Source organism: Euprymna scolopes, chromosome 16, assembly GCF_053919585.1.
Source record: "Euprymna scolopes isolate OS-2025 chromosome 16, ASM5391958v1, whole genome shotgun sequence".
Classification (NCBI taxonomy): domain Eukaryota; kingdom Metazoa; phylum Mollusca; class Cephalopoda; order Sepiida; family Sepiolidae; genus Euprymna; species Euprymna scolopes.
In genome coordinates this window covers 54,164,725-54,182,307 of record NC_136497.1, presented here as the reverse complement: position 1 = coordinate 54,182,307, position 17,583 = coordinate 54,164,725, and the positions used below count along the sequence as shown (strand labels likewise).

At 34.3% G+C, this 17,583-nt stretch overlaps 1 protein-coding gene across 1 annotated transcript in view; it reads right to left on the bottom strand.

Moving 5' to 3' along the window:
* Nucleotides 1-9,175, bottom strand: part of LOC145296177 (uncharacterized) — a 49,681-nt gene extending 40,506 nt beyond the window's left edge. The window contains exons 1-3 of the mRNA XM_080142385.1: nucleotides 9,112-9,175; nucleotides 6,933-7,076; nucleotides 4,180-4,314 (exon numbers count right to left, since the gene is read on the bottom strand). Of these exons, the coding sequence (XP_079998511.1) occupies nucleotides 4,180-4,314; nucleotides 6,933-7,076; nucleotides 9,112-9,175 (343 nt within the window). The remainder of the gene's footprint in view (nucleotides 1-4,179; nucleotides 4,315-6,932; nucleotides 7,077-9,111) is intronic.
* Nucleotides 9,176-17,583: the final 8,408 nt, after the last annotated feature.

Genomic DNA, 17,583 nt, shown 5'->3' with positions numbered 1-17,583 from the left:
AAACACGAGACAACATAAACTAGAAGTAAAACAGAGAAAACGGAAAATACAAGCTAAATAGTTTTCTGGTGATAAAAATAACCCTTTTTTTTTAAATACCGGGTAGATATGTAATTCTGTGTTTCCAGTAATTTATGGCAAACATTGGTAAGTGTTTATATAAAAAGGAAGAAAAAAATGAGTCAATTAAAACTAATAGCATATCAAATCATCAAGAATTCATGGATTTCTTTTTAACTTTTAGATATCGTTAAAACAAGACAACGTTGTAAATTTAAATAATTAAGAGTACTTTCATATAAAATCATGAAAACCGTGTCACCTTGATTTTAACGATTTTCTTCAAATTTTAACTATTTAGACTAGATGATCTTGGAAGTTTGAACCTTCAACTCGAAGTTGGTAAGGACATGGTCTCAAATATTTTGGCGAAAAGTGGGAGGAGGCTAATGGGGCGATAATTTGATGGGTCAGTTCTTTCGCCAGAATTCTTGAATATTGATACCACAGAAGCAGTTTTCCAACAGCCCGGAAAGCATGATTCATTAAGGCATTTGTTGTAGAGTTTGGAGAACTGGAGCTACTTTGGCTGAGCACTTCTCTAATAGCACAGCTGGGATGAGATCAGGTCCACATGCTTTTGAAGTGTCAAGGTTTTTTTATGATAGTGTGTACCTGAGCAGGGGTGATTTTTAGATCGCCTAGCATGGCGTCTGTCCGCAAAGGAAAGTCAGGCAGGGGGTGGTTGGAAGGGTCCAGTGTGGAGTTCGAGGCCAACCGGCTGGCAAGCATATTAGCCTTGTCGGTTGCTGAGCAAACAACCTCATGGTTGTTGGCATCTAAGCTTCAGCCTCTGTCCCATCGACGAAACGTTGCATCCCTCTGCCTGTTCTACAAGTATTTTAATGGTGAATGCGCTGACGAACTGCAGACACTTCTGCCCCCACGACGTAGACACCCTCGACAAACCCGACAGGCAGCAAAATCCCACCCCCACACAGTAGAGATCCCTAGATGTAAAATATCTTTCTACTCCAGTAGTTTCTTCCCCAGAACCGTTAGACTCTGGAATTCCATTCCAGGTTTCTGCTTCCCTAACTGTACTGACATGCAGAAGTTCAAGTGCAATGTGAACCGACATCTTGCGGCCCAAATCCCAACATAGTGGCCCAGTAGTTGCTGCCCCTGATAGTAGCCCCTACACCAAAGTGGCAATGTGCCTTGTTTGGGGTGAAAATGTAATAAAAAAAATTTTTTTAAAAACATGTGCCGTTTTGAAGATTTTGCATGAAAACAGCATTATTATAAAATCATTTTTTAATTCAATAAATAAAATTCTAAACATGCTGTACAGCAATGAAAATATGCGCGTGTGAGAAATAAAAAAAATTTATATTATCTTAAGATGAAGAACAAACAAGTACTGGAAGAATATACAGGATAAGTGTTGCAGATTACAACAAGACTGTAACTGCATTTGCTAATTTGCATTCCCAGACGAAAATCATGTGATCAATTGTTTTGGATAATGAATCCTTTTTCTCGATGTGATTATTTCCAGTGAGATTTATTTTGTTTCTCTACTGTTGAACATGTTGTACTGTTTAGTATTTGATAATCATTTGAGCTAATAAAAATATTGGAGGTGTGTGTTGAGCAAAAAAAAAAAAAAAAAAAAAGTGGTTGTAGACAGGCAGGCTCAAACCCGTGACGCGAAGGCAGAAAAGACAGTGAAAGAAAATCTGACGTCTTACCTCTGCTCCATGACGCGACCGGAATGTCGGAACGTTAAAATAAGGCAAAGTCCATCCAACCGATACGATGACTTGCAATAATGGCTTTGCAAAAAATCGACCCCTTCTTGTAGAAAACTGCCTTGTTAAGGGTGAAGGAATTAATGTTTTGGGCCAATTTTTGATATTTGTCGTCCAAGACGTCGAGGTTAAAAATGATACTGATCTTGTTAAAATCCATCGCCTCTGTTTTTTAAGAAGACATACATACATACATACATTTAAACAGACAGGTGAGATTTATATTATAGACTAGCCTGCGTAGTAGGCAGACAGGCTGGAACCCGTGAAGGAGGAAAAAAACTTGTGACGTCTTTACCGTTGCATAAATCACCAAACCGGAAATGGCAAAGGTTTAAATTAAGGCTAGTCAATCGAAAAGAGGGGATGACTTTCGAAAATATCATCGGAAAAAGCGACCCCTTTCTTGAAGAAAAGTGCCCAGTTGAGAGTGAGGAATTAATGTTTTTAGCCAATTTTTCGATATTTGTCGTCCGAAGGGACGAGCTTAAAAACGATACTGATCTTGTGAAAATTTGTCGCCTCTGTCGAAAGTTTTAGGCAGACATACATGCATACATACATACATACATACATACATACATACATACATACATTTAAGCAGACAGGTAAGATTTATATTATAGATGTCTATGAGGAATAAATAATTACAAAATGGAATTTTGAATTATCTATATTATTACATCATTTAAGAATTTTTTTTTACATATTTCTCACATGCCAAAATTTACTAAAATTGATAAATAGTTAAAAAATGTTTCATTTCTGGTGGCTTATTTTATCTTTTTTTTAATTGTTTGTTAAAAAAGAAAAAAAGAAAAGAGAGATTCACGTTCAAATGTCCATGGTTCGAGCATGTCTGGAGAGATTTTATCGAAGAATTTTTTTGTAATAATGTTGCAGTTTTCTTGCAGATCACATTTCACACAAAAATTTTTAAACGGTAAATTTTCTCAACAAAAATCTTTAAACGGTACATTTTCTCAACCGTTTAGTGTTAAAGGCTTAAATTTTCAGGATATTTTTTTTCAGTTAAAATTTTAAGAAATTCTGTAAGTAGATATGTACAATAACTCAGGGAAATGAACGTCTCTGGCTTGCACAGTTCCAGGTCACCCTTGGGCGAATTGTAGCACCTGTTATCCTCTTTCTATTATTTTTTATTATGCAGAGGTAGATGGAGTTACTCAGCCATGGTGATGACAATACATCTGGGGGTGGGGGGAGTGAAAATACAAACCAGACAGAGGGAGCCCGTTGACCCTGTACAATAATTTTCTAGTGATAGTGTCATAAACAAAACACTCGTTTCCAATTTGTCATTAGCCAGCACGGGAGTTGTTGGGCTCAGAAAAAGTGCACAATATTGTCTAATTGGAGATAGCAAAACATGAATAAAAGGGGCGAATTTTCTATTTTTGGGGATGATTTGATATGGAATTTGATATGGAATTTGATATGGAATTACCTCGACTCAATTTTTCTGTTTTAAGAACTCCGGCTTGCCATACATGACTGGAAAAACAGAATTAATTATCGATCCTACCTAAAAAAAAGCGTATTTGAATTTAATTGTGAACCATGTGCGCCCCCCTCGCCAATCGTTACCTCAACGCTGCTATGCGCCATGGCTTACTATTCATTCTGGTCATGGTCTCGTCCTTCACATTAGTGGTTGCCGAGAGCATGAGCATTGACTTACAAGTATAAAAAATAAACAATACAATCTAAAAAAAGAAAACACAGTTCTGCATATCACGTATAAATCAGTTGTGCCCAGTGAGTGTGTCTGGTAAAGTACTTCCAAACATTGTTGATATCTTTGTCATCGGTAGATCAGTTCATCTCCTCAGTTGTTAAAGTTTTCCCCAATCTGACTCCAGTCTCTCTCGGCAGATCTCCAAGCTGTCAACCGTCATCAACTGTCTCAAACTGAAATTTGTCAATACTAAATCTGACTCCTAAATTTATTCATGCAAAATCGGAAATCCTATGTCCAGTATTTTATCTTAGTCACCAATACACCCAATTAATAGAAACTGACTATTTCCAAACGTGTTCTGTCAGCTGGGAGTGATTGATTATTTGAAAAATGGCCACTAACCATGAGGCATCTTTCTGTCTCGAGAGTTCAAAAAGATCTCAGCGGTTCCCAATCGTCTTTTAACTAATCTCACTTCCTATACTTTTGCTTTGTTAAGGAATCATTTCTTTCCAATATTGGAGGTCTTTGCTCTGGGCGGGGTGAGGAAGGACGTCCATAGTATCGCATATAAACAAAATTCCGAGAAACAGATCGGCTTTATTTCATATATGAGGAGATAGTTAAACCATCGACTCATGTGAAAACGTTAGATTTACTCACCTGAAGAAGTCTGTTTTTTGCATGAAGTTTCATCAGCAGCACTTGGACAGTCCGGCACATCATCGCATACATATTCGGCATTAATGCATTTCCCACTCGGACATTGGTACTCAGTTTTTGTACAAATTTGAAAATCTGAAAGAATAAATGTGTACATTGATTTTTCTACATAGCTAGACCAAGAGATTTTCATAGCAAACAGCAATTCAACAAATAAACATATTAAATGAATCATCTTGACATTAAATGCTAGGGTACTGCTTTGTTTTTTTTTTTTGTTTTTTTCATCTATAGTTGTATTTTTCTCGCCATTTTTCACTGTATGTTAATTCAACCACTCTCTTAATAGTGTTTAATGTCTCTACGACTATTCCGGGATAGAATGATGCTCTCTTTTCAGCAAATTTATATAGTGCATTTGTACACATATTAGATAGCAAAATAATAACACGCTTTACTTTATTATAAGAGACCTATTATGCAAACAAGTATTTCACAGTTTACGAATTTTCAAATAAAATCAAAGTTGAACAGGATCACGTTTGTTTAGCGTTTGTTTTTATCGGCCATTCCCAACTGATTATTGATCCAACTTCAAGATGCCTTTGTGAGCCTTGGTGAATCATTTCTTACCATCGTCCTGGGTTATGGCTTTTTTGTTTGTTTTTACTTCTGACAACTTTTCCTTTTTTTTATGAATCATTTCCTAACGCTCGTTGAACGTTAGGAAATGATCCAAGGTCGTCCATAGCATCACAGAATCAAAATGTATGAATTTTCTAATGAAATCAAAATGGAACAGATTGTGGCAGAGGTTGTGACGCAACAAATCACATGTATATCTAGATATAAATATACTTTCTTTTTGGTATAAAAAACCTAAAAAAATATTTTTATAACTAAAACAAGTATATATATTTTTTTAATTTTAATATTTTTGCTTTATCCGATATTATTAACTTTAATTTCAATTCTTTTTTTTTTTTTTATAAATAGACTTCTTGTAATTTCTGTTCATATACCTGTTCTAACAGCGAGTCTCCAAACTGAAGTAAAAGTCTTTAAAACATCTACATGATAATATGGTTTAGCAATTTCATGTTTGTACTACATTATCACCATCCACACCTTTTTTCTGGAGAAGGGGACGCCATTTATACAGTGTGCTCATTCTATATTATCTATAATTGTTATAGTTAGTTCTGCAAGAATAATTCCTTCACAGACATGTCACATATTTGTGACTGTTTGAATGTTTATGAAATCAAAGTAGAATAAATATTTGAAGTAGTTGTGATCCTATGGGTCACGGATACCTTTTTTTTTTTAATATATATATATATATATATATATATATATATATATATATATATATATATATATATATTAATTTATTTATTTAATATATATATATATATATATATATATATATATATATATATATATATATATATATATATATATAAGCAATATTTCTGTAAAAAAAAAAAACTTTGGCACTTGTGCATTATAGTCACAGGAGAACTTTTTCGGTTTCAGTTTGAAGAGCTCATATCAGGGGAAGACAACCGAGAGAATTGAAAATCTCAACAAATGTTTACAACAATACAATTTCACGAAATAAAACATTAATTATCTGAACATTTATTGAATTAAAATAAAATTAAGAAAATAGAAGTATTCTTTTTTTGCAAAAAATAAATGAAAGCTGTTAAAGTCTATGTTTATAATATTTGTAAATACTATTTACAATTCTTATAAACTATAAATAGTTTCCAAATTTGCAATTTTCGTAACAAAGTCAAAATTCTGAAAGTTTCGTAACAAATAAAAGATTGAATAATTATTAAAAACATTATTGCTCCCTCTGTTCTTATGAAATTGCATTGTCTCCTCCTGATCTGCGCTCTTCAAACTGAAATAAAAAAAAAGCTGGCAAATTTTTTTTTTACGTCATTGCTTGTACAGATTTTCTATATTCAGTCATATTCATAATTAAAGCAAAATTATCGGTGTATTAAAATGTAAACTAACCAATAATTAACCTTTATTTTCACTTTTAGAAAATAAACATTTTTAAAAGTACACATCTTCGTTTACTTTAGTTTCAAACGACAACGTAGTATGCAATGATGTATTTTTGTCTCAACTTGGCACGGTTACAGGTTCATGGAGCTCATTGTGCAAGACGTATGCCCATCTCATCATCAGCCTTCATCTTGGTTACATAATGACAACTTGTAATTTAAATGCAAACCATCTAAGCCAGCATTTCATTCATCTTGCTCTCAATTTATTCCATGCCACAGTGCCTTCAAATATTGTTTATTATAGATCTGGTCTAGTGATGTAATTCCCGAAAACCAGCAGAGCATTTTAGTTTCTATAACCGCACTCTGTCTCTCTTATTGTTGGCAAACACTTGGAGTTGTACAAAGCACACATAGTGTAAACAAATTAAACTTATAAATCTTTATAGATTTTCATGCTTGGTCTTTTGGCTAGGAGTAAAGTGTAGTGCTTGCTCTGATACTACGCTTCAGTTTTTCTGTCTTTTATCAGTGAAGGAGAAATGTTTTTAGACGTAGGCAATTTTTATTTTTATCCCAATCTAGAGTGCCCTTTTCGTGGGAGCTGAATTTTCCCTACATTAAAAGCTGAACTTGTGTCTAACCTTTCCTTTCAGTAAAGGTAAGTAAACAAACAATCTTGACTATTGCCTGTAGATTAAATTGGTTGTATGAATAAATTACCTGTCGTAGTTGTCGCCAGTGTTGGGTTAGTCATAGAACAATCTTCTTCATCACTTGAATCTGAGCAATCAAACAGCCCGTCACAGACGAACGCTGATTTTATGCACTCGCCACTCTTGCAATGGGACTCATCACTTTCACATCCTGCGTAATATTATAGATAAAATATCATCAAAACAAGCAAGAAACACATTTGATGTTAATAAACGTCTAATAATGCTAGAAATAAATAAAGTTACAACAAAACATGGTCAAATATGAATCACATTTACGGATAGATTGGAACATTGTTAATCAGGTAAAATAGGGACTGCATTATTGTCGATATATTTCAGGCAGATTGCATAAACCGCAAGGTACTGACACACTTAACCAATGAAATCACAGCAGCTGACAATTGGCAAACTGTATCTTTTGTTTATTAAATTATCAGCTGAAAGTAAAGAATAGCTAAAAAAAATCCCCCTCCCCATGTTAAGAATAGCTTTCTAAATAATAACATTATTCCAGTATGGTCCCTGAATTGCACAATTATCTTTTTTTTTTTCATTGAAATTACTATACGATGATTATTTTTGATTATAATTTTGTTTATTTTCCTTAATTTTTACTATTAAAACATTAGCTATCGTTTTTGGTAAAAATAAACACTTCATTTTCCAACAATAATTGATATTAGTCCAACATTTCTCGATAATTTGAAAGATTCTTGTAAAGGCATATTAAAAAAATAGACCTATTAACAAACTGAGTTATGTTTTTCTTTTGCTAATAGAGTAATATATACTTCTTCAACAACTTGATACATCAAATTAAGAACAGCAATGCTGTTCTTAATTTGATGATGGAATTAGATGAATTTCTTGATGGAATTAGATGAATTTCGTGATAGAATTAGATGAATTTCATGATGGAATTAGATGAATTTCATGACTGAGTTGGATGAATTTCATGATAGAATTAGATGAATTTCATAATGGAATTAGATGAATTCAGAAATAATGGTAAAAGAAAAAATTAAAGTAGCATTTTTGGGAACTATCAAATGAAATTCGATCCGTTTATTGGATTTGTAATTATAATGTAAATGTTCTTTTTATTTTTTTGAGTTGGATTAAGAATGTAGTTAAAAAGAAAGATAACCAAATATTCATAAAAAATAATAATAATAATAATAATAATAATAATAATAATAATAATAATAATAATAATAATAATAATGCTGTCACTAAGACTCCAGGGAACACCACAAATTATTTTCAAAGATGATGGCTTATGTGAGTACTCCTAGTGAGTAAATAATACTGTGTGTCTCGATTGACACCATGCAAAATAGCTGTGATGGGCCAAGGAGAATGCACAGACTGCGAAGAAAGAACACCAACCAGACCTTCACTTGAAGAGTGCAGAGAATACTACAATTTTTGATAGGCTTATTACTACTCAAATTCTAGTGGCGAAAGTCAATGGTTAGTTGTGGGTGGAGAATGACGTCAGAGTCAGAAAAGAGTGAGGTAATTTCTGCTCCTGTCTTGTTTTTTTTTTTCTCGAACATTTTGAAAGAAATGAATGCGTTTGCCAATGACCCATGTCTAGATCAATGGGGGTGCATCCCTCTACAGTAGAGTATTTAAAATAAGGTTTAATCGTTTTTGCCAATAACAAATGAAGTGAAATAACAGGTGTCATTAACTACCGATTGCCACAGCTGATAGCATCCTTCCTGAGGGTTCAACATACAAACTCCTCAGTTTAACATTTGAAAGCAATAAGAATCGGAATAAACATATAGAAGATACTGCCAAGTTTGCTGCAAAGAAGTTTGGTTCCCTCTACCGGGTTAGAAAACTTCTTGTACTTGCCAGTATGCAATATCTCTATAAAACCATTATTAGCCCATGCAGTATTTTTGCCATCAACCACTAGTCTCTCCCTCTTCAACAGTCCCCAAAAAATAGGTTCCACACGGTTTACCAAAATCAATTTTACCGTATTTTACATATACTTTTTTAACAAATTACCATTACTGGTGATATCAATAGACGATGGTAAAATAATGCCAATTAACAACGAGTATCAATAAAAATAATAATCTTAAGCAAACATAACGCTTGGCAATTTAAATGATTTTAAAAGAAATGTAGTTGAGAAATTAGTTCAAAAATTTATTTTAATTTACCTACTCTAGTTAGGGCATTTACTAATCGGTCAGGAGACTGGGGTTCAATATTTAGCAGAGTCATACCAAAGACTTGAAAAATGCTAAACACTCAGCATTATAAAGTGAACATCAAGGCTAAGAGGAGTAATCCTGGGAAAAGAGTGGCGCCCTCCCTTATATCTTGGTGTAGCAAGCAATGAAAAGAGAGTATTTGAGTTGGCCTCGACTATGGTCGCCGACTTTACTTACTGTGAGATATCTGTGTTCAAAACAATTTAATATTTTATAGAAAATGTAAGCATATGTAGTTATCATAAACATTGGCCTTTAGTACAGGGTAGAATGATAAAATTGTCGCCCTAAATAAAACAACACTACAGCTTTATTTTAAAACTTTTATTGAGAAAATCAATTCGGTAACTTGATTATGTAGTACAGCTGACATTTATTCAATGTAGCCGCCTTCAGCCTCAATGATTGCCTCAAAATGGGTTCGAAACTGGAAGCACACCTTTTCCACAAACACCAGCAAGAGCTCGCGAATACTTAGCGGATGACAGGGATCAAGCTGGCTTTAATGTTGTGGGAGGTCATGTTGGTGATTTTCTCAACATATGACCAAACGATGTAGTCCAGTGGGTTCAGGTCGGAGGGGGGGGCAGTGAGAGAAGGGTAGACATACATACATACATACATACATACGTACATACATACGGACAGACAGACAGACAGACAGACAGGTGAGATTTATCTATAAAGAGCCTGGGTGCTCAGTGTTGCCCGAGTATTTGGAGGTGTGTGTTGAGCAAAAAAAAAAAAAAGTTGTAGTAGGAAGGCATGCTCAACCCCGTGACGCGAAGGCAAAAAAGAAAGTGGAGGTGGGTGTAAGGGTGTTGGTTGAGCGAAAAAAAAAAAAAAAAAGAAAAATTGAAAGCGCAAAAAAATTTAAAAAAATAGGAGTAGTAAGCAGGCTTGAATCCGTACCCTCAACTGGGCACTTTTCTACAGGGAGAGGTCGCTTTTTTTTCGCCGAGATTTTCGTAAGTCATCCCCTCTTTTCGATTGTCTAGCCTTACTAGCGTCACTTCCGGTTTGGCGATGGTGGCAACAGCAAAGACGTCACTCTTTTTTTCACATTCTTTTCCTTCTTCGTGATACGGGTTCGAGCCTGCCTGCCGACTACAACTTTTTTTTTTTTTTTGCTCAACACACACGTCCAAACACCTAGGCTAGTATTATAGATTTTATTAATTTATTTTTGTTACTTGCAAATAAATTCTGGGCTCTTACTAGCGCACTCTTTCTGAAGACTGACATTCGGAAGATGTGTGATGTGCTCCTTGACAACAAGGTGACTTCCTGTTATCGAGGTTAAAAGTGCACTGACTAGAATCAGCTGCGCAATGCAACTGCCTAGTGTTATGGCTATGTTGAACAAAGCTCTGATTTGATAAACAGATGAACATATATTCCAACTGTGGGTAAGCTAGAAAAAGGCAGGACGAGAAAGGCATGGAATCATTCAAAGATGAAACAATGAAACAGTAAAGCCAATGAAGCATCAAAGCCAACGTACGAAATGAAAAGAAAAAATCCAAAGTAATACGAATGTTATAGTTTCCTAAATGTCTTTTATGTCGTCAAGAGTTATGTTTGCCTAATTCTAAACAACAGCAAAAAGTGAAATGTGTAATTGTTGATGTTATTAATATTTCGTACTTACCTTATTATTTGAAGAAATCACGTGCAACGTGTGAAATCAAGGTGATGCATACTTCCGGTTTATATTTGAACTGCTTGTTGTGTGTAAAAAAAGGATCAGGCAATTTCTTTTAAGCTACTTGCATGTGCGCACGTATAATCAAAGCACAAGTGACAGAAAAAAAGAGGTATAACAATTATCGGTTTCTTGACTACACTTATAAAATATAAAAGGATTTATTTGCGCTTAAAAGCAATGCATCAAAACAGATGGTACATAACAAGGGCTATGTTTGAATGGAAAAGTTTGAGTCGCACTTTTAAGGGTCACACGCCATTCCAAAAGGAAGTCGCAAAACCACGTGATTTCCGAAGGGGGTTAATAAGCAAATACACATGTTAAATCATAAAATGTTTGTTACATAATGATGGCTGTGTTTGAATGTAAAAGTTTCAGTGACACTTAAGAGTCACAGGTGACCCCATAATAGAAGTCCATGAATGACACAGATTCTCTAGCTATTTCAAGTCGGAAAGCGGTTTCCAACGGTCCATTACATATAAGAAGGGGGAACCATGTAGAGTAGTGAGATGAGCTCTGTATGTCTGTCTTATTCTCTCTCCCATGTGTATGCAAGTAACCCGTCTCTGACGTTTTCTGTAACTTCTTTTTTTTATAAATCAACATTGGTGTCTGCGTGGCTTTGTATCAACAAACGATCCTGAACCTGGATTGAACACATGTGTAAAACGGTTTATACACACATTGGTAAATGAAGCTGGAAAGCACGCACGCAAAACTTCCTAATACTTGAATATGATGAAACCACATTTTTAACCGTTAAGAATGGGTAAAAGTTATAACCCGTTGATTTAGACTGAGTTCTTCATGCCAAGTCGATGGTTGAATATGGTTAAATTTGTGCTCATTATTCCATTAAATACTTATCTCTATTAATCCCTAACTGTGCATCGAATGGATACCATAATACTTAGTTCGTTACATCTTATCATAACAAAGTCCATACAAAATTTAAGCCAGATTGGACATTTGTAGAGATCTGGTTTCAGAAACATGTCAGCAGAACTGGTCTGACCAGAAAGGAGATTGACCGCTTGTTGTCTAAAAAACGCATAAAACAAAACTAATACGAACGTAGCAACGACTGTAGACATTTTTCAAATTGGCAGCCAGAATTTAAATGTAAAAAAGAAGGATAAAAACGCTTGCTGACATCTTACCGTTCACGGAAAGGGGGAAAAGAGATGGACTTCTGAGCCAAGCATTTTATACTTGTAATCACATGCCTAAATATATTAATGGTTGACCTCCAATCTTCAAGTTGTTGCAGATATTGACAGTGTAAGACTCTAAGAAAGTAAACCCAGCTTCTTTTGATGCCTTGGTCCTAAAAGTCTGGATCATGCTTTGTCACTCACATATCGGTCGCCATTCTGAAATTCATGAATCTATCTCTTAACTATGCTGACACCAATCGCATCGACGTCGTAGGCGTTCAACAGACGCTGGTAAATGTTGATCAGTTCAATTTTTTCTGCATGAAGAAATTCAATGACGCATTTCTACTTCTAACGCACGTCAATGACTGGGCTTACTTTCTTAGAATCTTACACCGTCAATATCTGCAACAGAGAGATCAAACTTTTAGGTTATGAATGCATAATTTCAGGCATCATAACAATGCAATTTGTAATTCCCTCTGATCCACCCGGGCAAAAGAAAAAATAGCAGCCATTAGTTTTGGAACGCTCCTCGTATGATGTTTCCATATTCGTTTCAACAATAATCCAATGAAAAAAAAAAAGCAAGATAATTCGTAACACAATTATTTTGGTTGAATAATTCGGACAATCTGGCAAAAGTGGATCGAGAATGGTGGTGACTATGTAGAAAGATAAATTCTAGAGCACAAAAGATCGCTCGTTTTAATGGTATCACTTCCACCTTGATTCAAAATGAAATAACACATACATGGTTGATATGCCGTAAAACAAACCAAACAGAGAACAATGCATCAGACTGGTAATGAAAACGACATTAAAGTGTTTTTTTACCAAAATGAGTAGACTCGGCATTAAATAACCATGAAAAAGGTTGATATGCCGTAAAACAAAACACCCAAAGTAAACTTCATAAATAAATATTTGAAAATATAAACATCTTGAAATATAACAGCATAGAAAATTTTGCCAAAATAACCAGAATGCGTATTATATAACTCGAAAAGGGTTGATATGCCGTAAAACAAACCAAACCATAACTTTTTAACTCATTCTAATAACCAGGAATGTTGTCATTCCACTACATTTTCTTCAATCAGAAAAAGGATCATTTGCTTTTTTTCTTTGTATTAAAATTCGAATTGCCATTTAATAGACCATGAGTAGTTTATCAATTAGCCCCCATTTTATAAAAATGTGTTTCATTTTCAGAATACATAGTTTACACAGCGAGACTACTTGAAGTGCTCCATCAACCTTTAAAGAGAACGTTAAATGAGCGAATTATAAGGTTATCTCTTACAATAATTTGTAGAAAGGGATTGTTAAAGAAAGAGAAAACAATGCTTTTCTATAAACAAACAATTTAAAGCACATTATTAGTGCTTTAATAATGATTGTTAAAAAATTAACCTCACAAGGATTTCTCCCTACAAGAGGAGACAAATATCAACGTCTAGACTTACCATCTGGTTGGAATAAATGGAAGCATTATTGATTACTAGCAGGCCACTTGACGCTGCCTGGTCGTAAAATATTCATAAATATTATATTTCAATTAACGCAGAATTCTTATTTATTATAAACAGAAATACCATAGGTATTAAACATAAGGTTGAATTTCTTTTAAAAAATGAAGTAAAAAAAAAAACTGGAAAGAAACTGAGACATGTGCATGTGAGTATTATGTTTTTTCTTCTTGTAAGTAAAAAACTACTTGAGCTGAGATCGAAACCAAAACCTAAAGACAGTGAGTCAAGCATTATAACCATTAGACCACTTGACATGATCTTTAAAAAGTGTTTTCAAACCAACTTATACTTAACATAAGGAAACTGTCATGTTTTACGACCGCGCATGCGCAGTCAGGAAACTGTTGAAAATAGATAAAAATTTGATACTCCCTTTACCAATTTTTTAATTTTGACCCGATACCAGCTCTTTTTTCTGGATGTCAACCGATTACAAATTTTTTCTATATGAAAGACTGCCATCAATTGAATGAGTTTTTTTGCAGAGCAAAGTTTCTTCTCAGAATATGGAAGTAATTATTGTCCATCCAAGTCTACAGGTCATGCTGGTTTTCTGATTAGATATGAGCAGACAATTTATATATGACCATGCTGTTTGTCAATTTGTTAGTAAGTTAATCACCTGAACATTTTTATGAGGCCGTTCATACACCTTGCTTTTCTCATTAAACTGTAGAAAAATGCAATGGACAAGTGAGTCGTTGTTGTATAAAAGAATTACTATATTCATTAGAATTGATTTTACCTCGCATATTTCAGAAATAATATTCCTCTAGTCAAAGTGAAAAAAGTTAGTTTGAATATAAAAGATTAATTAGATAAAAAAAATGGCATCACTTTGAATGATAATTTAGAACAAATATGCGAAATTAACTTTTGGAAATTTTTCCTCTTTCATCTATTCTGTTTCTAATTTGAGAAAATGCTAAAATATTCCTTTTTTAAGATTAAATAAGAAAAAGTAAATAATACTAGCAGGGGCGCCCATAAAATATACTTAAATATGATAGAAAAAAGGAGGGAGAGGGAATGGAAGGAGGAGAGAATAAAGTGAAATAGAGGGACATAGAGGTAGAGGGAGAAGATAGAAGTTTTAAAAGAAAAGCGTTATACACACTCTTTAACACTTCATTTTTTTTTTTTGTCCATTTCACCAGACAGCCCCGGGTGAATAAGCAAATTCTTGATACACATATCTATCTATCTATCTATCTATCTATCTATATATATATATATATATATATATATATATATATATATATATATATATATAGCTATAAAAGTGAACGTGTCTGTGTGTGTGTCTGTGTGTGTCTGTGTACAATTCTCTACGCAATAACTCTGTCAATTTTTAGTCTACAGACTCGAAATTTGATATACATGGTACTAAGATTTGGAAAAATCGATGTGATTTAGTTTCGGCCAGAAACTTGGCTGTTAAGGGGTTAAAGTTCAACGATGTTCTTTGAGAACTCTACTAAACTCCTCCGACAATTTTGGGTCTAAACACTTGACATTTTAGATATTGGTTCCTTGGACATGGATCTAGCTTAATAACTTGATTTGAGCCCAAAACAATGAATATTAAGGGGTCATAATAAGGGTAAAATTTTAAAAAATTACCGTTTTTTTTTTTGTTTTTTTGTTCAGCATACACCTCTAAACACCCGGGCAACGCCGGGCTACATGCTAGTATATCTATAAAAGTGAGTGCGCGCGCGTGTGTGTGTGTGTGTGTGTACATTTTCCTACGCAATAACTCTGTCAATTTTTATTCTACAGACTCGAAATTTGATATACAGCGTACTAAGATTTGGAAAAATCGATGTGATCGGTTTTCGGTCAGAATCTTGGCTGTAAAGGGGTCAAAGTTCAACGATTTGACCTTTGAAAACTCTTCCAAACTCCTCCGATAATTTTGGGTCTAAACACTTGAAATTTTAGATAATGGTTCCTTGGACATGGATTTGACTTAATAACTTGATTTGAGCCCCAAACAATAAATTTTAAGGGGTCATAATAGAGTCAAAGTTAAAAAAATTGACAGTTTTTTTTTTTTTGGTCAGCATACACCTCCAAACACCCGGGCAACGCCGGGAAACGCCGGGCACCCATGCTAGTATATCTATAAAAGTGAACGTGTCTGTCTGTCTGTCTGTGTACATTTCCCTACACAATAACTCTGTTAATTTTCGGTCTACAGACTCGAAATTTGATATACAGGGTACTGAGATTTGGGAAAATCTATGTGATCGGTTTTCGGCCAGAAATTTGGCTGTTAAGGGGTCAAAGTTCAACGATTTGACCTTTGAGAACTCTACCAAACTCCTCCGACAATTTTGGGTCTAAACACTTAAAATTTTAGATAAAGGTAACTTGGACATGGATCTAACGTTATAACTTGATTTGAACCAAAAACAAATGTTAATGGGTCATAATAGGGGTCAAAGTTTTTAAAAAATTGCCCTCTGCTGTCTCTACCAAATTACTCAGACAATTTCTGGTCTAAACATTTGAAATTTTACAGAGATAGGGCAAGATTTTTAATCGGTGTGGGTCGAAAATTTGAGCTACCAATATATAAACGTATGTATGTATGTTTGCATGTGTGCCTAAAACTTTCGACAGAGGCGACAGATTTTCACAAGATCAGTATCGTTTTGAAGTTCGACCCTTCAGACGACAAATACCGAAAAATTGGCTAAAAACATTAATTTCTTCACCCTCAACTGGGCACTTTTCTACAGGAAATGGTCGCTTTTTTCACCGATATTTTCGAAAGTCATCCCTCTTTTCGAATGTTTAGCCTTAATTTAAACCTACGTCACTTTCGGTTTGGCGGTGGTCGTAACGGCAAAGACGTCACGTTTTTCCCCGTTCTTTTACTACTTTGCGGTACAGGTTCCAGCCTACCTTCCTACTACCACTTTTTTTTGCTCAACATACACCCCCAAACAGCCGGGCAACGCCGGGCTGAAATGCTAGTATATATATAATTCACGTTGTCATTGGACGATAGCCATTTTGAATTCCAGAACTAAAACAATAGTCTATTCCATTGAGTGACGTCAAAATACACTTGGGAACAAGCATTTTGACTTTCAGATTGAATGAACTTTCTGGTACATTTTAAGGGTACATTGCTATCCTGACTCCATACACACATAGACAAAGGTAAGTGACACATCATGCCACTTTTTATTATGATTAACCGTCTTTTTTTTTTTTTAAATATTGTTAAATAATATTAAGTACAAACCTTTCCAAATGAATATCTCGTATTAAAAAAAAAAATTCTTTGTATTTTGATAAATTGTATGCGTAGCCCAGATTTAAATACTGTAAGTGTTTTCCACATTGCAAAGAAAGAAAAGAATTACGTTATCATATATTAGAACCAGAACATTAATACTTCTAGAAACAGCAGCAGCAGCAGTAGCAGCAGCAGTAGTAGCAGCAGCAGCAGTAGCCAGGATGTGTTATTTAAAACATCAACTTTTGATCAGAAGCACAAAAAACCACACTTCCGAAAATTTTGAAAAAGAGTCGTTAAAATATTATGTGCTTAATATAAAAACCAAACACACCAGCTTCTTTTCTGTTTCTCTTTCCACTCTATTTTTGTTGTTTTGTTTTGTTTTGTTTTTGTTTTTTTTAGATCTGATGCATAGGGACACTTAATTAAAAATCAGCCTCGGTCACTGGCTGAAGGCACACAACACATGCAACAAGAAACTATCACAAACTACTGAACGCGCAGCGACAAGATATGCACATACACTGCTTGCTGAACTCACGAACAAGAATGCACAAATTCACGGAGCAACAGCAGAACAAACATGTCTACACGACTTCTTGATACACAGACTCAATTATAATTCTCTTCACTTGGAACGTTCAGAAAAAAAAAAACTGAATTCTAATTCACTAAGAATTCTATATTTTTGTTATCAATAAAACTAAGTATTTTAGTAATGGATTAACTTCATCATTTAATTTTATATTGTCTTTACCT